The sequence below is a fragment of the Rhinolophus sinicus genome, linkage group LG10 (assembly GCF_036562045.2).
Source record: "Rhinolophus sinicus isolate RSC01 linkage group LG10, ASM3656204v1, whole genome shotgun sequence".
NCBI classification, from domain to species: Eukaryota; Metazoa; Chordata; class Mammalia; order Chiroptera; family Rhinolophidae; genus Rhinolophus; species Rhinolophus sinicus.
The window spans coordinates 47,689,346-47,711,969 of record NC_133759.1 but is presented as its reverse complement, the minus strand read 5'-3'; the positions used below and the strand labels follow the sequence as shown (position 1 = coordinate 47,711,969).

At 43.6% G+C, this 22,624-nt stretch overlaps 2 protein-coding genes across 11 annotated transcripts in view; both read left to right on the top strand.

Moving 5' to 3' along the window:
- SFMBT1 (Scm like with four mbt domains 1) overlaps nucleotides 1-7,124 on the top strand; it is a 112,687-nt gene extending 105,563 nt beyond the window's left edge. For all 9 annotated transcript variants that reach the window (XM_019724283.2, XM_019724278.2, XM_019724280.2 and 6 more), the window contains one exon: nucleotides 696-7,124. In XM_019724283.2, the coding sequence (XP_019579842.1) occupies nucleotides 696-836 (141 nt within the window). In that variant the 3' untranslated portion in view covers nucleotides 837-7,124. The remainder of the gene's footprint in view (nucleotides 1-695) is intronic.
- A 1,380-nt stretch (nucleotides 7,125-8,504) lies between these two features.
- Nucleotides 8,505-22,624, top strand: part of STIMATE (STIM activating enhancer) — a 48,019-nt gene continuing 33,899 nt past the window's right edge. For both annotated transcript variants that reach the window (XR_012489708.1, XM_019724285.2), the window contains exon 1: nucleotides 8,505-8,825. Coding sequence is in view for 1 of the 2 variants with exons in the window: in XM_019724285.2 (XP_019579844.1) it covers nucleotides 8,666-8,825 (160 nt within the window). In the remaining variant the exon portion in view is untranslated. The remainder of the gene's footprint in view (nucleotides 8,826-22,624) is intronic.

The following is a 22,624-nucleotide window of genomic DNA, read 5'->3' as shown; positions in this document are numbered from 1 at the left end:
TTACTTATCTGACTTCCCCTATAGTTGAAGCAGGTTACCATTGCATTCCCATTTTTCCTAAGAATTTGTTTCCATCCCCCAAATATTTAAATGGCTTAAAATCAAGTGAACCATGCTGAATTGTCCTCCTCTTTTCCAAAATAACGATTTACCTGTTTTAAAAAAATACTTAACATTAGGCTCTAAAGTCATGATCAATTTTAAGGCAGGTTTTTCTGAAACAAATATCTGTGGCAAAAATAATCATTGAAATAAATTTTGTTTTGATACTTGGGGAGATTCAAAACTGAACATCTTTGAAGAGCTTATAGACTTTTATGAATGTTAACAGAGTAGGAAACATTGAAGTTTATAGTTAGTATTTTCTTTCAGATTTAGAAAGAGTCCTCTAAAAAGATGTTTCTTTTGGCACATTTGATCGACTACAAGGCTAGTTTACTGAATTTCTGCAGATTAGAAACTGTAGAATGGATTCTTACCCTTGGTAAAACTCTGTTATTAATTCTGAAAATTAGTTAGTATGGAGGACAATGAGAGGCATTTAAAAGGAAATATGTGATACTCAAAGGGGGAAAGTAATGGAAGAAAAGCACAGGGATTCTGATTTTGACAAAGCCAACGTTAGTGGGGACTGTCGTGATCCAGCTGCCATTCATGTGCACTTCAGAGATCATCTGCATTTTGTGCTTTAACAGGAAATCGACGGGCAGGCCTTGTTGCTCCTCACCCTTCCCACTGTTCAAGAGTGCATGGACTTAAAATTGGGCCCTGCCATCAAGCTTTGCCATCACATAGAGAGGATCAAGTTTGCTTTTTATGAGCAGTTTGCCAACTGAGGACGGCAACCAAAGTGAGCTGTATCTATGAAGCACAAATGCAGCAAATCCTTCGCCTGCTCTACATATGGAGCTGAAACCGTCCTGGGGCTCTGGGCCCTGCAGGTGTAGGCTTGCTCTCTTTGCACTTTCAGGGAAGGAGGACCCACACGGAGGAAGCAAAAACTGCACAGAAGTGGCTCTCCTGCCAGTGGAAATGTGGGCATCTCTTGTTCAGCAGATTGCAGTTTTTACAAAATAAAGGTTGTGAAGAAAAGACTGATGATATCAGAAGAATAAACATTTCCAGTGGCATGGCCAAAAAACGAAGAATGATCTAGACTGCTGGAAAGCACCCTTTTTGTTTTCTTTTTGTTCTGTCCCTTCCCATTGTAGAATGAACTTTGTTCTCTGCTTTCTCTTTCTTGGAAAGAGAGGACATAGCTTTAAGTCAGTGCGGATTTGGGACTGTGCCTAAGGCACATCAGTGCTTCTTATCATTGTGTTTTTGAGCTTTTTAAATTAAAACAGTTCATTTTGGGGATGATGACATGGCTCTAGGGTTTTGAATGTACAGTCACACTTTGATCCAGTTCAAAATCTATTCTTAAGAGTTCCTTTGTTTACTACCTCTGTTGATAATTGAGCTTACAGCCATGTATGAGGTTTTTCTGTATGATGCCATTTTTAAGCTACATGAACACTAAAACTATGACAGAAGTTGGAGGGGAAAAAACACTGTTATCTTTCTTAAAAACATTGTGTGAGCACTTACACCAATTCCTTAACTGACCTACCTGATCTAAGTACTACTGTCATCATTTTCCATCTTGACCCAGCTTGGGCTACCTGTTTTAAGAAGTATCTCAAAGATTGTTGGTGTTTCAGTTTAGTTGCTCTCTCCCCATTAGTTTTTCAGAGGGGCTTCAGTGGCTTTTAGTTTGTGTTTACATTTGTTTGTCTAACTGTTTCATCTCTAGAGTCCTCACTTTGGGTAAAAATCAGGAGGTGTTACTTGGACTCACAGTTAAGTCCATTTTCCTTTCTTTCTCAGTGTCTCCAGGTAGGTAGTGTAGAACCACAATGGAGAAAACGTGTTTGGGAGTTGAGGCAGAGCATGGAGTTTCTGTAACTGTGTCCTCAGTGGCTGGATAAAGATTAAGAGGTGGTTAGGGATTCTGAAAACCACTTTGCCTAGTCATGTTTGTAGTTTTCGTTGGTTAAACCTTTAAATTGAATGTAATCTACAGTCTGAGCATTCCCACTCAGTAATTCGGTTTTCTTTTAGGTGTTTCTTTTGACCCAGCTCAAGTTGACATGAAACAACAGGTGATTTTCACTTAGGCTTGTGCTGCTAGCTATTACAGAATAGCATATGCTGTGCTATTCCAGCCTTGAGGGATGAGGAAAGATGCATAGATGGCTTCTTTTAAGTGATTTGCTTTGCTGAGTGTATTTTTTTTAATTATCTTAGTCACCTGCAAATTTATAATAGAATCCTTCCTCTTCAAGATTTGAAAATGTTTTAAAACTGCAAACTGGGTAAATTCTAGACAGCTATATAAATATAAGGTAATATTATTTCAAGTGTAAACTGATGGTGACTTTTTTCCTTTTTGTCCCCTCACCCCCACCTGTTTTTATGGACATTGACAAATACCCTGTAGTCTGGATCCTCTTTTCCTTGGGTAATTATGAACCACCTTAACTCAGGTCCTCCAGCCAAACCATTGAAACATCAACTCTTTGCTTAGGCTACTGCCAGATATAACTGGAAAGAAGCTTCATTTAAGTAAAAGATAATATGTTTGAACTTATCCAGGGACTCAATTTTTAAAAATTTGATTAATTCTATGCCCATAGAAGAGAAGCATATATAAGATGCGTGGGAACAATTAGCATTAAGCAGATAGACGTTAGAGGGGTATGTATCTTGGATAATAAAAGTTCCTGAGAGCTCAGCATGCAAGGCACCAAGGCAAAGAGGGTTCCTTCAAGGTCAATGGAATAAAAAAATGTCTGGAATTAATGAACATTGTTGTCTTATTTAGGAAAATGAGATTTATTTTCTATAAGAGGGAATTTACCAAATGCAACAATGAATATATTATATTGCCTCTCTTTTGACTTCTCTAGAAACCATAGAATTTAGAACACCTCCCTTCACAAGTAAAGGGTGAAAGTGCCTAAAAGATTAAACAAATGGCGCTAAGTAGTCTCTGGTCTGGATAGACTCAGATAGAAGAATCGGGGCCTTCTCATACTGAGATAGAGTTTATCAGGCAGCTGCCAGCCCCCACTCCCAGATATCACATAAGAATACTTGTTTGGGAATTTGATGCCAGGCATTGTTTTTGTTGTTGTTGTTGTTGTTGTTTTTTGAGTGTAAAATTTAGACTCCATTTGCCTCATCAAGCTGCGGGGCTGGGCTGAAAACAGCACTGACAGTCTGATTCCTATGATTCTGAACCAGATTTTAAGCCTGTTACTAGCTCACCATGTTGGGGCAAAATGTTTGTATATTGCACATAGGTGCTAAACTTTTTTTATTATTGTGGAATATTGGGAAACAGTGTCTTTTTCCAGGACCCATAAGCTTCTAGTCAAGTCATTGTTTTCAATCTAGTTGTGGAGGGCACAGCTCAGCTCCAAGTCAAATAGTTGTTTTCAATCTAGTTGTGGAGGGCGCAGCTCACTGGCCCATGTGGGAATCAAACCAGCGACCTGGGTATTACGAGCACTGCGCTCTAACCAACTGAGCCAACCAGCCGCCCTCTGAACTTTGTTTTTTAAAGGTACCAATCTCTTAAATTTATGAGACGTGCATTGTGGAGCACTGCATTTGTCTGAATTTTACCTGCAGCTGGCCCTACAGCCTGCCTGAAGTCAGAAAGTTTTCCATGATCCATTTTTGATCCTGAATTGACAGCTTGGAAACAGATGAATGGACTGTATCACCCTTTTGGACCTTGAAGTTGGCTGACCAGTATTAACCTATTACTGCTGTGTTAATGGATTAGGGAAACCTTTCACTGCACACAAAGATTTGCTGTGACAATTTGACTATTTTGTTGGCTTCTGGGAACTATGCTGTTTTCCTTTGTAAACTATCTTCATCCTTCTCAATTGAAGCAGAGTTGAAGTGGCTAATGCAGGGAATGCATTAATGGGGGCTTTTACCATATCTGCCTTTCGTTAGCAATGTAGGTGGCTTCTAGCATCTACATTACAGATTTATGAAGTCAAGGAAGGATAGTGACCAATCTCGGGAAAAGATGGGCTTCTTGATAAATACAGGGGTGCCAAAAATGTATACAAGTGGCCACTTTGGTCAACGCTGCTCAAGCAGTAGTTCGCCGTAATCAGAAGTGTCTGGACGCTGATGGTAACCACTTTGAGCACCTCTTGTAATTGCAGAAGTCAAACGTGACTTGTAGTCGTCTTTTGTTAGTGGTATATATTGAGTATTACAATTTTAATACAGTTTCCCTTTCTTAAAATGTGTGTACATTTTTTTGGCACCCTCTATTTATAGAATATGATAGAGGCAAACATAGAAAACCAGCTCATAATTTGGCTTTTATATGCCTCTTCTCCTCAAAGTAAAATTATTCTCAATGTAAGAAAAAGGACCAAAGCTTCCCAAGAACTTGAATACATTTTACTCACTCTCTTGTACCAGTTCAGTCACTAATGTGGTATCTCAATACAGATTAAAAGCTTTAGGAGGCTTTAGGTAGCATAGGACTCAGAATCATTCCTCTGTCTCAAACCAAAAAAACCATTCTAGGGAATACAGAGAACGTCAGGGAATTGTTAACAGTAGGTAAGATTGATCTAGATGGGGACGTTAGGAAAACTCACAGGCACTTACTGTTACTTGGCACCTCTCACCAAAGACTGTTACATTTAAGACATCATTTACTGATTTGATTGATGCCCACAGAAGCTCTGAGAGAGTTCTTAGGAGCTTAGCCTCAATAGTGGAAACACACACTGGGTTTGAACTCTGGTCCTGTATATTGGGGATGTTTCGTGTGTGTAAGTTCAAAAGTGCTCTGTGTTAATGGTTGGCTTTATGAAGACGAAGGAGAAGCTGTCACTAACAAATGAAGTATAAATCTTGGTGGGGACAGGGTACCCCCTTTTAAAATTTGAATGTCTGATCCTGGGTCCACTGTGAGGAACCACGTGTCGTGTTCATGGTGCAGACTCAGAAACTGTAGGACAAAGCCTCCTGCACAACCAAAAAGAAATCAGTTCTATTCATGCAATTATAATTCTTCCTTTATTCACTTTACAATGTTTTGCTAATGAATTTTGATGATTCTCACCCATTGTGTGAGAATGTGCATACTTTGGAAATTTGAATTTATCCAAATAAGCCATCTGTGGACTTGGAGTTTGGGCAAAAGAGTTCTAAACTCAAAGCACAGTCTGAAGGGGTCTGGTTCCAAACCTGCTCTCTTGGAGTTTCCTCAGTGCTTGTTCCAGACCGCACAGGTAGTTTTGTTTCTGAGGGTTGCCTTAGGGGTAAAGGTACAGAAGGTGTGAAGTACACTGGAGATTTATTTTTTTTGGTTGCGATGTTGCAGAAGTCTTATAATTTCCACAAGAACCAGCAAAACCAGGAGTGGGGGGTGGGGGAATGGAGAGGTGGGCCTAAAACTCCTTCCCCTTACATCTTTTCTGACAATACACCTTTTGGGTCTGTCCTGGTGCTATGGCCCATCATAAAGGACTGTTTTAAAAGGGAAGCCACAGCCTTGCCGGACAAGTCTTCAACACCAGCAGTAAAGTGCAGTCCTGAGCCATGGGAGACAAAGGATGATACTGATGAGAAATGAAGCCACCATTGCTGATGGGGGAGTGCCTATTCTCAGGTCTGTGGGAGCTCAGTCCTAAGGGCTTCTACGTGGTTTTTTCAGTCTAACTGCATGCCTAGCTTGGCAGAATCGAGATGGCAAACAATGTTGAAAGGATAAGAGTAGGCTTTGGGGGCAAATCAAGTCCCAAAGCAGATGATTGAGGGTGGTTTTGCAAGAAGTCTCTAGGGAAGTATAGTTTGTGTGTTTCTCTTGAGATTTTAAAGTGCTCGTTTCTTTCCCTTTCTTCGTTTTTTGGGTTGAGTATTTTCTAACGACAATCAGAGGCCTGCCAGGGTGGGATTTCTGGCTGGTTCCAGCACTGTCCTTGGGCCTCTTTCTAATACTAACTCATTGGAACTGATGCACTTTGTTTAACGTATGTTGTCCTTTTTTTTTTTTTTTTTTTAAGCTGCTTGTTTTTGGAACAAAATGAAATGCATATTGCATTGTATCCTTCCTGCTTGCTGTTTTTCTCTTAATTTTAAAAGTTATGCATTGAGGATAAAGTATACTTAAGGAGAAATATGCACAAGAATACCTATTAAAAAAACTTCCACCAAGTTTGATGATATTTCAAGGGATTAAAAAGTAACTATTTTGGATGAATATTTTGCGTGGGTTTTTTTTTTGTTTTTTTTTTTTTTTTTTTTTGTAAATAAGAGTGTATATAAACTTGTATATTATGGCAGTTTTAGGTGATTGTGAGAAAATTAAAACAGGTCTTAAGCTGTGTTTAACTTCATTTGACAGCAAGAAGGCATCTTGGCTGGAATAAATCCTTCAAAAAACTTGCAGTGGGGCCTCAGTGAATTATCTGTGAATGGAGGAGAAAATTCCTTCTTACTTTAATAAAAAGGAACCTTTCCAGAATTCTCTCCCCTCTCCTGCTGTCTGATTCTTTTTTTTCCCCTCTCCACATTTAGGTACTGTTTTATTGCAGTTCAGGAAAGGTAGGGCGGGCAGAATGTCCCCATGGTGACTTTGCTGCCGACATTGGAGGGACTCCGCTCCTGACCTCTGAAGACTGCTGCTTGTTCCACTATGTTTGCTGTTGTAACAGCAGAAATGGGCTTAAGGATTCCTCCGCATCTGGATGTGCAGAGCAGTGCTCTTCCGCATCTGGATGTGCAGAGCAGTGCTCTGTCAAAAACTTCATTTTTCAGCTCGATGTGCAATTTTTTCTTGATCTGTCTGTGTCTTCCAGCAATTAATAGTCCCCTTATGCCCAACCACAGTCTCTTCTGCTTTAAGTACACATCTTGTTGGGTTCTGTCTGAACATGGACTGTAACTGTTGAGCATCCCCATGCGAGACCTTTTTAAAGACTAATGCAAATTTCCCTTACCTATTTATTTTCTTCACCTGATTTTCTGTATGTTCCCATCGTCAATACTTGTGGAGAGTTTTAAATTTTATAAATTAAAATTCAGTTTAAAAAGCATTTTGTTGCATGTTCTCTGTGCCAGGCACCGTGTTGGCTTCAGCGTTAAATAAAAACCAGTTGTTGCGCTCAGGAGGCTCACGCTCAGGTGTGAGAGGCCTGTGTACTGCCGTCCATCTTAACAGTCTGAAAAGTTCTAGTGGAACAGTACACACAAGGTAATGTGGCGGCGCAGTGTGGAGGGGTGGTCAGGCTTGCTTTGAAACATGAGTAGCAGTTCATGGAGCAGGGAAAAGGGAATAGTATCCCATGCGGCAAAAATGCTGTGTAAAAAGGCACAGGTGTGAAAGTGAATTTTAAGAGAAGGGCTGGAGAATTGGCTCTAGGGAGCCAATAGCATTTTTGTTGTCTGGATAATCAAGTTAATACCCCAATTAACCAAGAAACCTTTTGTATAGCATTTAACCCTTTTATGTAATTGGAATATCTCAGTGGCTATCTTTTAAATTTCCCAGATAGGGTATTTATTGCCCCACAAATGTAGCCCTTTGTCTACTGGAATACACTATGTGTACACTGGCATTAAGTGGGTGCAGCAGGAAGGTCAGAGACTCTAGAGCACCATCAAGAGGTGTCTGGGGAGAAGCCAGAGGGGCCTTGGTAGGGTAGATGAGAGACTAGAGACCCTCCTAGAGGTAAAAAGGTTCCCAGGAGTCAGGGTTAGGTGGGAGTAAATATACATGTGTGGAGGGAGGCGTTGGGACGCAAATATCAACAAGTTGACTTGCTTTTTTGAATCACGTTCAAATAAAGATACAGATATATTCACATATTTTCGATATAAACCTTGTATATTTCTAAGTGAAGGCGATTAGATTGAAATGATCATTTAAATTCCATTTAGCGAAGAAAGATGTTGATTAGGGCCTGATTGGGACGCTAAGATAGACTCTGGTCAGGATATTGGTACTAAAAAGGAAAAGAGGACGCTGAATGTATGGAGTGGAAAGTTTATGCCTATGTGTAGAGTCTTGGATTGTTTTCCTCAACCATCTGCTTCAGAATAATCCGGACTGCTTGCTGAAAATGCAGGTTATTCAGCCCTGTCTCAGAACTACTGAATTGGAATCTGAGGGTAGAATCAGGCGTATTTCTAATAAATTCTGCAGCGTATGAGGGATTTATCTTGTTGGGTAAAAGAATTTAGTCACAGACTGTCCCTGCTCCTGCCCTCAAGTTCGGGGTCCCAGGGATCGCTGTCAGATCTCCGCTCTCCGGTCTGCTCACAGGGCTCAGCGGGCCTGTCTTACCTGTAGTTGGGACCCACAACCCCACCCCCTCGCCCGGCCGGAGCCCCGCCCCTGGATGGGGGGGTTGCAGGAGCGGCAGAGGCCCGCCCCCGCGCCGGGAAGGGCCAATCAGGCGCTGCAATCTCAGACGTCGGGTTACGCGCAGCGCCGTGGGGGCCGCGGGGTGGAGGTACCGGCTCCCGGCTTGGACTCCGGGTTCCCGGCTCCGGGCTCCCGGGTCCGTGGCGCGGCGCCCGCAGGCAGCGAGGCCGTGCGGTCCGCGGCGCCCCGCGTCGCTCCGCCAGGCCCGCCATGCAGGGCCCCGCTGGGAACGCGAGCCGCGGACTGCCGGGCGGGCCGCCCTCCACCGTCGCGTCCGGGGCGGGCCGCTGCGAGAGCGGCGCGCTCATGCACAGTTTTGGCATCTTCCTGCAGGGGCTGCTCGGCGTCGTGGCCTTCAGCACTTTGATGCGTGAGTCCGAGACCCCTGCCCCTCCTGAGGCCCTGCATCACGAGTCGCGTGGCCAGGCCCCGTCTCAGGGACCCTCATGCCTGAGGACCACGGTCCTTTGGCGGAGGTGCCTTCGTCCCGCGAGCTCAGGCTGGGCATTCCCAGACTAAGGGAGCTTCGGACCCCGACGCAGGTTCCTGAGCCCCTCTAGCCACGGGTCAGCCCTGCTCCTCTCCTACAACACGCACACACCATTTCCGAGATACCCGCCTAAAACTCGCTCCCCTCCCACCTTGTCATCGCGAATTAAGGCTACCCCACTTTCAGCCTGGGGTCATTACCGTCTCTTAGAGGCTCTTCTTAGCCTGCCCTCCGCCCTTTGAACGCGCATCCCTAAATCCCCAGTTTGATGCTGAGCTGTTTTCTGTACCTACACTTCTCAAAGATTTACTATCTCGCGTTCGCATTTAAATGCCGCTACTCTGCGGTACCTGGATTGTTAGGCCATGCGTTCCGTTCCCAGTACTGCCCTCTCCCTACATCTTCTCCCACCCGGGCACCTTCTCCCTGTTTTATTTTCTGTTTTGGTCGGAACAGGACCCACCCACCTTTTTCTGCACATTTCCTCTTTCCTGTCTTCCTGAACACCTGTTCCGTCTCTGTCCCAAGCTTTCCTAATTAAGTTGTCTCTCAAGCTTCTCCTGGCGGTTCCCTCTCCCAGCCCACTTTTATTATTTATATTTCAAATTTCCTTCCTTTCCATGAGACTTGGGCAACTTAGTGGCTTAATGGCGAAGGAGGCCCAGAGGGTCCGGGAGGTCCCCAAATCCCTTTGCTAAGTCACCAGGGACCCTTCCTGGAGAGTTGCATGACGGAGAAGAAAGCCCCAGATGGCCCTTCTGGAAAACCAGAAGTTCCACCCTGTTGTTATGTGTGCGTGAGGTGGAAGGTTATGAGTTTTTCTTAGTCCGCCTCCTTTCTTTGTTTAACAAAAGCTTCAGTTGGCTTGTAGACCTAGGAGTGCCCCTGTGATTGCATTTTGGGGGAGGGGAGGGTTATGATTGTCTACAGAGGAGTTAATTCCAAAATGACTTGTTCTCAGGACTTCCCCACTGTGCTCACATGGGCAGAGTGGGAAGTTCCTGCAGAAGGTACTCGCCTTGGCACAGGGGAAGGATCCTGCAGCAGTGTGTGTATGTTTTGTAGGGGTCCAGGTGCTGGAGTTGCAGCTTTGCTTGTTTGTAAAACGGGCCTTATTTGGGTGAATTCCTCCAGGATGCAGGTAACCCTGAAGAGGCTGTTCTTGGACCACTTTCTTCTGGTTGCCTGGCCTTGATAAGTCTTGCAACAAGTGCGCGACTGTATAGGTTCCCTGAAGAACAAATACCCACTTGTTCCCACAGTAGTAATTTGTGACTACTTAGCCAAAATCAGCTGCTGACTCGGGTGCATGAACTATGTGTTTTCAAGACACGGTGTGTGGGACTTCCCTCCCTTCCCACTTCTCTCCTCCAGATGGCCTTCCTTTCTCTCTGAAGGAAGTGCAGTCTTCGTTTTTGTTTCCTAAGAGTTCTTAGCCTCGCTCTGGCTATTTTCGTGGGTTTGATTGATGCTGATGGCCTGACTTACTCCCTAGGGTTTGATACTTAGGATTCAGAGAGGGAAATATGATCGTGAGGGGGCAGAGTGGCTGGCAGCTGAGAAATGTGCCTGGTTGAATGTTCAGAGTGACGGCACTGGCCCTGCGCGTCTTCAGGCGCACGCTCACTTCTGTACCTCATCTTCAGTGTGAGCACATGTGCAGCTCCCACTGTGGTTGGTACTTCATGTAAAGATCCGACTAGAAAGTGGGCTCTTGCTCGGTGTAAGGTCAGACATGGAGGGAGCTTGTGGAGAGGGGTCGTAGGTCTTGGGACAATGATGAATGGAGTGATGGGGAGAAGAGATGGAAAGGCTAGAACTGTCTGCCCTGGACACAGAAATGGAGATAAGAATGAGAGCCTTAGTCCCCCACTTAGAAGCAGGTAGCAGGCCAAGGAGAATCCCACTGACTGGGACCCATTCAGGGAAGTTCCTTGCTTAGCTCTTAAACTTGGTTCTGTTGAAACAGAACTGTGGGGGTTTTCCATTTTGCACTGCTGGGAAGGGGAGGAAATCGAGGTGCTGGTTTACATTTGGAATGACTTTACTGGGGAAAACAAACTGGGGTGAAGGTGGTCTCAAGAAAGTACATCTGTGAGGTTTGGCTTTGTCTGGGCTTTCAGTGTCCTCAGTCTGGCAGAACTGCTGTCACAAGTGCCAGGCTCCCGTGAGAAGAGGGTCCACTGTGCAGCCCCTGCGGGAGGTCTGGTTTGGTTTTTTGTTTTTTTTTAAATAAATTTAGTGGGGAATATTGGAAGACAGTGTGTTTCTCCAGGGCCCATCAGCTCCAAGTCGTTGTCCTTTAACCTAGTTGTGGAGGGTGCAGCTCAGCTCCAAGTCCAGTTGCCGTTTTCAATCTTTAGTTGCAGGGGGCGCAGCCACCATCCCATGGAGGGAATTGAACCGGCAACCTTGTTGTTGAGAGCTCGCGCTCTAACCAGCTGAGCCATCTAGCCGCCCCGGGAGGTCTTGTTTGTTAAGATGAGACTACTCCATCCTTCATTAGTTCCGTCATTATCTTCTTCAAGCATATTTTAAATACCAGTGGTCGCTCCTGCGGTTTAAGCTAACAGTCCCTATCCTCTCTGGGATCACAGTCTTTTCCCTTCAATCTGCTTTCATCCCTGTAGGCAGTGGGCTCAGGGCCTCTCTTCTCTGACACTTCCCCCAGCTGAGGGAAGGTACTCTTCCGTTTTCCTGTTGGACCAGCTCTGTTCTGTGAGATGGACCCACTTCTCTGCCAGACAGGCTGTGAGGTAGATTTCATTACTTTACATACCCAATTTCAGTGCGTCCTCAGCCCACTGTCTTTATTATGTTTCTTTTTCTATCCAGAAAATCACTTTATTTTCTCCGTTTAACAACTCGCTGTGTTTTTCACCCGGGAGGTTTTTGTCCTAGAGGAAGACTTCTCAAATGTATTAATGTCTCGGGGGAGAATTTTGATTCTCACAAGGATTTCTCATCCAGGCACTTGGCTCACCCTATGGGGGCTTTTCAGACAGTCTCCGTCCAGGCAGCTGAGAGTCTGTGCCAGGTGATACATGAGGCTGATTCTTCAAGCTACCTGAACGTATTACAAGACTGTTACGAGCCACTGCCTGCGGGCATGTCCCAGGGTCAGCATCACCTTGTTAAGTTGGTAAGCATTCCAGAGGGTCCAGCGAGGAAAGCTGAACAAACTCAGGGGCAAGCTTCTGAAGGGACTTCTCACTCAGGGTTTTCTGGGATGTCACCGAAATTGGGTGTCTGAATAGAAAGAAATGCTTTAAACGAGGGGGGCTTTGTCCTGATCTGCCTGCCTGATAGTTCCTCTTGTTTTGGTGGCTTTATCTCTAGTCTGTGACTTGCTAGAGTCACAGCCAAATAGAGCTGAGCAGTCCTGGAGCTCAGCAAACTGCTCCTGCTGTCAGCCAGAGTCAGTACCGGCCAATGAGTGTGTTAGCATTTGGGGGTTTTTACTCTCAGGACATGGAAATGCAAAGCAAACTCCTGCCGCCTTCGCTGTGCACAGAGTTCTGAGCTGAAGTGGAGACAGAATTGGTTTCTCACAAAAACAAGCATTTTGGGAGTTTGGATACATCAACCTGCCTATTTTCATGTTACAGATATGGGGACTAGCCAGCTGGGAGAAGGTGTCAGTGTTTTACAGAAACGCTCTGGCATTGAGAAATGATAGCTTTTTTCCTGAGGCCCAAAGTGACATCACAGACCAGTCCACCCAGCTTTGAAATCTTAATCTCCAATAAGAGTCCCTGGTGTTTTGTCGCATGGTGAACTGGCCTCCCGGTGTGTTCCGTACAGACATACTCAGGTCAGGACAGTCTCCTGGAATCACTTCTTCCCACCGTACCCCAATGTTTATTTTAAAAAATGTGAAACATATGGAAAAGATAACAATAATAGAGTGAACAACTCTCTGCCCTCCACCCAGATTCAGAAATTGTTCACATTTTGCCACATTCACTTTATCTCTTTATGCTTTGTTTTGGCTGAGCCATTTGAAGGTACGTTGCAGCCAACATCATACCCACCACGTTACCCCTAAAAACTGCAGTTGAGTCTCCTAAGAATAAGGACCGTGTACTCATACCCACAGTTTCATGATCACACCTATTAAGAAAATAAATAAATAACTCCACAACGTCATCCACTATCCAGGCCACATCCGTAGTGTCACAGGTCTCTAAGAACTCGAGTTTTGAAGAACTATAGTCCAGTCAAGGTCCACACATTGCATTTGGTTATGTTTTTAAGTCACTTTTACTGTAGAAGAATCTCCCCCTGCACACACTACACACACACACACACACACCTTTTTTTTAAATGACGTCTTTTTGAAGAGTCCTCACCGGTTGTCATGTACAGTGTCTCATATTTTGGAGTTGTCGGGTGTTTCCTAGTGATGTTTGCTCTGTTTTGCTGACCCCTGTGTTTCCTGCGTTTGGTCTGCAGGAGCTATTAGATTTGGATAACTTTTTTACAGCGAGAACAATCCCTAAGCAGTGCTGTGTGCTTCATATGCCGTCACACCAGGACGCACGTGCCAGCAGGCAGCCCCACTGTTAGTGATAATAGGGCCGATTATTGGGCAGAGTGGGGAGGTCTCCAGATCTCTCCGTTATAAAGGTACATTTCTCCTTCACAGTTAATAAGTTCTCTCTGTGGTGGTGATATGTTGAGATCCTGTGAATGTCCTGTTCCCCGGTAAATTTTCACTCAGTGACCACCTCGTCCTGGTAAAATAATGAAACCTAGTGATGGCTGAATTGGAGCTGGAGCTCTTGAGTGAAGGCGCCCATCTCTGGGTCTGGCACCCCACATGCTCATAAATGTCAATTTCCTTTCCTCCCTCCAGAATGCCAGCCAAGGCAAAGAGAGAACATCCCTTTTTCTGACCCAGGCTGGTACTATGCCCATGGAGGAAAGGGGAATGGCCAACATTAGCATGGGGGCTGGTTAGGTGTCTTTATTCTTAGAAACTGCAAGTTTTCTAAAGCTGATTTACCTCATAGCATTTATTCATAATGGTGATCTACTCCTTTATTTGTCGTAAAACTTCATTAACTTGGAATAAAATCAAGGCAAGAGAGAGAGTTGTCTGAATTAGGGGACAATCTGAATTGTAGAATAATTTAATGAAATGCATTTTTTAGCCTTTTAAATGTCTGTCTGTCAAGTGTTGCCCTATAGGGGCCTATCAAGCTTCTACTGTTTTAATGATCTGTTTAAAATCCCTTGCAATTCATATACTGTTTTCATGAAGATGAAGTCGTTTTGGAAGTTTTACACGTGGTTAAAAATAGCAGATCCCTGGCTCTGGAACCAGTCAACCTGGCTTCCATTTCTGCTCCTGCCGTGTGGTGCCCTTGGGCAACCTACGTGTTTCTCAAAGCTTCAGTTTCCTCCCCAGCAAGATGGGGATGATACTTTTTCTGGGAACGTGGGGATTAGAAAGAATGTCTGTGGGGAAGTTGGATGAGTGTCAGGCACTTGTTATGCTCTCTGTAAGGGGGGGGCGGGGAGGGGGTTGGAGGTGATGTCACCATCTGCATTGTTATTAAAATATTTGCATTCATAAGTCCTGTTGAAGAACATTTCACAAGTGCTTGAGGAACTTGTTTTCTGAATTAGGTTAAACATTTCCCTTTCCATCTTGTTTGCACAGCACCTTTACCTTTAGACCTCTTTTCATAGACTGCATAGTAGTAAAAACCTTTAACCCAACCGTCATGGTGATTGTGAATTCCAAATTACCATGTCCCCAAACCAGGTGGTGTTAGTATATATGTAGTAACCTCCTTTCTTCTCCTAATGTGTTCTTGTGTTTTCACCGACAGAGCCTCCCATGGGCCATGAGAGGGCAGTGGGTGGACGGGGGCAGCCCACTTACAGGGCTGCGTCTGCGTTTCTGGCTTCATCGGCCCCAGGTGCTGTGGTATGTGGTAGCAGGTGGGGGGCTGGCCACTGCATCGGCTTCTCTCCTGCAGCTGCTCTGGTGCTCAGCCCGTGATGTACTTCATACGATCCTGGAAGGAGGAGTTGCTTTCATTTTATAAACAGGGCCAATGAGCAGAAGTGTCCCGCTCAGAGTCCTGGTTAGTAGGTACAGAGCTGAAATGTAAACTCCAAACACCCTTAGCCACTTCCCCTTCTCGGCCTGCCTTTTTCACCGCTCGTTTACACAGTGTACTCTCCGATAACTCTGTAGCCTTGGCTACTTCATCTCATTTTTTCCTCTTTGAATAATTCTGATTTTCTTTCTTTTTTTTTTAAATTTTATTTTATTAAATTTATTGGGGTGATAATTGTTAGTAAAATTACATAGATTTCAGGTGTACAATTCTGGATTACATCATCTATAAATCCCATTGTGTGTTCATCACCCAGAGTCAGTTCTCCTTCCATCACCATATATTCGATCCCCCTTACCCTCATCTCCCACCCCCCACCCCCCTTACCCTCTGGCAACCACCAAACCATCGTCTGTGTCTATGAGTTTCTGTTTCTCATTTGTTTGTCTTGTTCTTTTGTTGCTTTTGGTTTATATACCACATATCAGTGAAATCACATGGTTCTCTGCTTTTTCTGTCTGACTTGTTTCGCTCAGCATTACACTCTCAAGATCCATCCATGTTGTCACAAATGTTCCTATATCATCTTTTCTTACCGCCGAATAGTATTCCATTGTGTATATATACCACAACTTCTTTATCCATTCATCTGTCGAAGGGCATTTTGGTTGTTTCCATGTCTTGGCCACCATAAACAAAGCTGCAATGAACATTGGAGCACACGTGTCTTTATCTCTAAATGTTTTCAGATTTTTTGGGTAGATACCCAGGAGAGGGATTGCTGGGTCATATGGCAATTTTCTTTCTTAATACTTATTTTTTATGTACAAAGTATTATCTGGAGCTTCAGATTGTTTTCTGGCTATTGATAGCATGAAAAATATACATTTGACATGACTCGCCAATCATTTAGTGCCTGTATGAGTTACATGTTAGGTTTGCTTTTCTGGCCTGGGCCTTTGTGAAGGTTTCCCTTGACTGTGCAGGGGTGGCAATCCTCCCCTGGGACTGGTCCAGTGTCCAAGAGGCAGAGCCTCTCCTAGAGCAGCAGGGATGGAGGGAGTAGAGTACATGAGTCCACTCAGCAGTTGGTGATGTGGGATTTCCAGGGCCCAGTGTGGTTTCAGGTTACCTGCAGGTTTTCACAGAATTTCTTTTTGGTGCTATATGACTGTAAGGAGAATAGTTAATATTAAGAGTCAGGGGTAACCCTTAAGAGTCACCCTGTTCTTCATATATGTGTAGAAGTGATCTGTGAGTCTCCTTTAGGTTATTCCACTACTAGGAAGTTATCCATCCAGCTCAGGATTTTTCAACTTGGCATTTCCAACTATTGACACTTTGGACCAGATAATTCCTTATTGTGTGTGTGGGGTGGGGGGTGCTGTCCTATGCATTGTAGGGTGTTTAGCAGCAAACCTGGCTTCTACCCATTGGATACCAGTAGCTCTGCACCACCCCCACTCCTCCCCACCCCACTTCCCCTTGTGACCAAAATATCTCCAGACATTGCCAAATGTCTCCTGGGGATCAGAATCGCCCCGTTGAGAACTACATTTATTCAGTTTGTGGATTAGTCAGCAGACTCTCAGACGAGCTCTAACAGAACAGATTAGAAGGTCAGCGTGTTGCTGTGAAGGATGAGGACAGTGGATTGTCGAGGTTTGGTAAGACCCTGGGTGCCAAGCCTGGTGCTGGGTGCTGCCTTGACAAAAAAGAGCTGAGACCCATCCCCTGTCCTGGAGGTGTGGGCTGTGGGTATGCTGGCAGTGTGAAGAGGACTGGGGCAGTTGAAACACACTTACGGAGAGAGGGAGAGGGATGAGGGATTCTGCCAGGAGATGGAAAGTGTCCCCGAGGAAGCCCTGAGCGCACAACACTGGAGGTAGAAGAGGTGCGCGGGGCTCTGAACACTGGGTGGTGAGCGCTGAGGAGACCTCGCATGGCTGGCAGTGCTGGGGGCTGGAGAGCATGCAGGCAGAGGCTTTCAGAAAGGGAGGCAGTGTGCTTGGAGGGGGGTCCAGAGAGCTGTCCTTACACAGCGTGCGCTTAGAAAGGATGGTGGATTAAATTATTGGGTGGCAAGTCAGGCTCTGCATTTACCTCATGCTCCATTTGGATTATTTCTTTAAGAACCTTTCTTTTAAAGCAGTTTTATCACATCGCTTTCGCATCTCATGGGGTCCTCCCCGTGAGGAGCATCTACTGTTTGTAACTTTCGGGCTGTAGTTTGCGGTGATGGGAAGCATGAGGGACAGTGCTGTCTGAGGTGTTCATAGCATGTGGACCACTGAATCCTACGAGGGAGTTTCGCAGTCCTGTGCCCACTGGCCGTAGCTGCCAGTAGTGTGATGTAGTGGATCCTTCTTTGCCTGGGACTGAGGTGGCATCCTGGCATCTTGCCCAACAGCCAGACTCCTGGACCTGCTCCTGCCCCGTCCTCCTTTTCTGAGCGCTTTCTGTGCCATGGACACTGCAGTCACTGCCCTGTAGCCTGGGCCAAGGAGAATGGCCGTGTTATCAGGCACTGGAGTGCAGCCTGATGCCACAGGGCTGCTCTTCTCCCAGCCCCTGCACCTGCCAAACCCGTTCCTGCCTCCTCCCCATCTTCCAGGAAACTCCGTAATGACCTTAGCCCATACTGTTCTCCTTTGAAGTCTGTAGGACTCAGTCTGGACTGTGCAGGTTAGGTCTCGGTGTAGCTCTGCCTCTCATTGGGCCTGGTTTGCTTGCCTGCCAGCTGGTGCTGGCACGTCCTGGTGCTCTGCTGGGTGCGGAAGCCCAAGGTGGCAGTTTGGTCCCTACCGGAAAGTACCATAAAGAAAACAGTGAGACTTAGGAGATGCGAGCAGACTGATCTTTCACTTTTCTAATCACTAAATAGTTCAGCGTGCATTTTCTAAGGGCACAGGTGTTCTCTTTTGTAACAACAGTACAACTATCAAAACTCAGGAAGTGTCACGTTAATAATGTTATCGATCCATGCTCCAGATTCAGATTTCATCAGTTGCCTAAATACTGCCTTCACTGCTATTTTTTCCTGGTCCAGAGTCATACTTTGCATTCTGGTGCCACATCTCTTTAGTCTCCTTTAGTCTGGAACAGTTCCTTTCTTAGCCTTTTTGCTTTTGAAGAGTACAGGCTAATGATTTGGTACTATGTCCCAGATTGAGTTTGTCTGACGTTTTCTTGTGATTACATTCAGGTTATGTGTTTGGGGCAGGAATGCTGCATAAGTGGTGTTGTGACCTCCTTAATATGTCAGAACCAGAGGCCCCTGATCTTGACTTACCCTGTTTCACTAAGGTTCTCTTTGATGACTTGGGTAAGTTGGTTCCTCCAGGTCTCTCCAAGGTGAAGTTACAGTTTTTCCCGTTGTAATAAGTTAACTTGTGAGGAGATATTTTGAGACCATGTAAATGTACGATCTGTTTTTAGTCTTCTTTGTAAGGCCTCCCCTGGTTGGGAGGTCAGAGCTACAGGCTCTGAAGGTACTTTGGTTGAAGGTGCTTTGGCCAGTTTTTGATCTGGTGACAATACTGAGGCACATTTATACAGTGCTAATTATGTTTCCAGTCATGTAAGCGCCTTGCATATGTTAACTCTTATGTCTCACATTAGCCACATGAAGTGGGCACTCAGATTATCCGATTTTGTACCTGGGGAAACTGAGCCACAGAAACTATGTAAGGTTGTGGCAGCCACTAAGTGGAACACTGGAATTCAACCCTGGTGGGTCTCACTGTACTGCTGGGACTCCCACAGCTCTGTCTGCCTGCTGTGTGCAGTGTCCGTGCGCCATTCATGACACAGGGACCCGGCTTCTCTAACCTCTGGGCTTTCTGTCTCCCCTGCGTAGGAAGTTCTTCAATACCATTTGGTTCCCACTGCCCCTCATCTGCTTGGCTTTTCACTGAGAGCATCATTGCCATCATTTTTCTAGGCACGATTAAGTGGACCGGGAAAAAGCCACAGGCTTTCCATTTTGAGATTGGAATCCAGTAGGGCTTGTCATTGAAGTCAGAGGAATCTTTCCGATATGGATAAATTTAACATTGGAGCCTATGCCAGCGTGGATGAAGAGGCTTTTGTCAATAAAGGAGTCACCAGTATAGAACTTGTCCTTCTTCTGTAAGCAGCCATAAAATAGACCAAAATACATAAAACAGCTATTTGCAGATATTGGACAACAGGCAGCTTAGGATAGTGATGCCTGAGGGAAAGAAAGTAATGAGGTGAGCCCTGTGGTCCTCCCCCTAACTTTCTGCTGGAGACAATTTCCAGATCTCAGAGCGGTGAGGAGGAGCCCAAGCAGAGCCCAGCAGCCTTGCTGAGTTGAGAAGACAAAAGTTGAGGAGGCCAACCAAGGCAGTGGCAATTTTCAGGGACAATATGGATAAAAAAGAGCTACATAGAAGAAAGGCTCTAGACATCTGCTTTTAGGGGTCTCCTCAAGTCTTTTTCTAAACATTAATCTGCACGTGCATAGGGTAAAACTTATGAGGCAAAGCAAAGAACAGCTGCTGGGAAGCTATAAGCTGAACTCTTTCTAGGACTGGTAGATGTTTTTCTTTCCAGTTAGAGTAAGAGACTGTTGAACACCAGAGGCATTCAGTAGATACCTCAAAAGAATCATGCCTCATCTCACCCCAGAGGGAAGGGCGCACAGCTTAAATAACAAGCCTTGATACCACACACAAAAATTAAGGAGAAGTACCTCAGAGAGCTAAATGTAGAAGTGAGCACTTTCAGAAGAAAACGGATAAAAGCTTTGTGACTTTGGGATAGACAAAGATTTCTTAGGACACAAAAAGCTTGAACCATTAAAAAAGGAAAGATAAATTGGACTTCATCTAAATTAAGCATTTCTGACCTTCAAAACATACTGTAAAGAAAAATGAAAAGGTGTTCCAGCCACAGCCTGGGAAAAAATATTTGGAATATGGTATCTGACCAAGTGCTTGTATCCAGAATATGTAAAGAATTCTTGCAGCTCAATAAAAAGACAAACAATGCAATTTAAGCATAGGCAAAGGATCTTCATCTTCATAGACATTTCTCTGAAGATATACAAATGGCCGATAAGCACATGAAAAAATGTTCAATACCATTAGTCGTCAGGGAAATGCAAATTAAATAATGATTAGATACTTCTGTGTGCCCACAAGAATGGCTAAAATTTAAAAAATTGACAATACCAAGAGCTGTAGAGAATGTGAAATTTGAAACTCTTATAAATTGCTAGCAGAAATGTAAAATGGTACAACCACTATGGAAAACAGTTTGAAAGTTTCTTGCAAAGAAAAGTACGTGTGCTGAACAACCCAGCAATTTCATCTCTAGATATTTACTTAAGATAAAAGAAAACATATGGCCACAAAAGGAATTGTATATGAATATTCATAGCAACTTTATTCATAATTGCCCCAAGCTAGAAACAAACCAAATGTCTGTCAACAGATGAATGGATAAATAAATTGTGTTATATCCGTACAATTGAATACATGTCTGCAACAAAAAAGGAATGAACTGATACATATGATAATGTTGACTATGCTGAGCAAAAGAATCCAGATAATGGGAGGGGGCATTACAGGTGGGTGAAAAGGGGAAGGGATTAAGAAGTACAAATTGATTGTTACACAGTAGTCATGGGATGTAGGATATTGCATAAGGAATAGAGTCAATAACGTTGTAATAACTATGTATGGTGCCAGATGGGTACTAGATTTATCAGGGTGATAGATGGGAATGGGGTTGGGGACAGGGTGAAAAAGGTGAAGGGATTAAGAAATACAAATCGGTAGTTACAAAATAGTCATGGGGATGTAAAGTATAGGGAATATAATCAATAATATGGTAATAACTATGTATAGTGCCAGGTGGTACTAGTCAGGGGGATCACTTCCTAAATTATATAAATAACCACTATCTATACACCTGAAACTAATATAAAATAATAGTGTATATCAACTCTAATTGGAAAATTTAAAAAGTGGGGGGAAAAGTTGGCAGATAGCGTGGTACAGGGTCAGCTGGTTGCTGGACTGATCATGGTGATCACTTCTTTAGCAAAGGGAATAAAATCAATAAGGTGGCAATAACACTGTATAGTGTCAGGTGGGTACTTTTGAATAACTATGATGTACCCCTGAAACTAATATAACATTGTATGTTAGCTGTGTTTTAATTTTAAAAAATCTAAAAAAAAAAAAAAAAAAGACAATTTAAAAAAAAGAATCCAGGTAAAAAGAATACATACTATATTATTCCATTTATGTGACATTTTAGAAACTTGAAATCTAATCTAGTGAAAGTAGATTAGTGGTTGCCTTGAGGTAGTAGCCTTGGGACTAACTGCAAAGGGACATAAGAAAACTTTTTGAGGTGATGCAAATTGCTGTATCTTGATTGTAGTGAGGGTTACATCAGTATACACATTTCTCAAAATTCAGTGAATTGTATGTTTAATATGGGTGCATTTTTGGTATGCAAATTATGCCTCAAAATTGATTTAAAGAGAAAAGGAAGAAAACCCTGAACTGACCAAGCTGTTCTACAAACTTAACTGCTTACGCAAACAAACTTCAATACTCTTTATATAGGAAGACAATAAAATCCAAATACTTAACAATGTAGCAATCATAATGTATAGCTTCTAATAAAAAATTACTAGACTGTGAAGAAGCAGGAAATTGTGACCTACAATCGGGAAAAGTCAATGAATATAAATAGACTGAGAAATTACAGAGATGATAGAATCACCAGAAAAGGACTTTACAACAGTGACAATAACTATGCTGAAGGTTTTAAAGAAAAACTGGAGCATAATGAGGAGCCCAATGGAAGGTATAAAAGTGAATGTCTATAAAAATAGAATACCTATAACCGAAAATACAGTTTCTGAAAAATTCACTGGATGGTCTTAACAGAAAAGAAGTCTCTACGAAAAAATAGATTAGCAAGCTTGAAAATACAACAACAGAAGCCTCAAATTGAAGCAGTGAGAAGAGCAAGAAAAACTGAACAGAGTCTCAATGGTCCATGGGAAAATAGCAACAGTCCAACATGTAATTGGATTTCTAGAAGATATGGGAGAAAAAAGGGCAGGAAACATGTTTGAAGACCAATGGCTGAACATTTTCCAAAGTTGATGAAAACTATAAACACAGAGAACCAAGAAGCTTAATAAATTCCAAGTAGGATAAACACAAATAAAATCACACTAAGCGACATAATCTAATTGCTGGAAAGCAATGATAAAAAAGAAAATTGTAAAAGAAATGCAAGGAAAAAAGATATTATTTACAGGGAAATAAACACAAGAACTAATACAGATTTCTCATCAGATCAAGCCAGAAGACAATGGAACAACATCTTGAAAGTGCTGAAAGTAAAAACTTGTCAGTCTAGGATTCTATATCCAGTGTGAAATATCTTTCATAAATGAAGGCAGGGAAAAAATGGGTGAAGGCACTTTGATCCTTACTCAAAGCAAGGGGCTTCAGTCCTTATATACTGCCATACCAGCTCATCTTCTGGGCCCTTTTCAAGTTTTGTCATCCTTCGTTATAATGTCAAGAGTTAAGTTTGATGGTAGCAAAT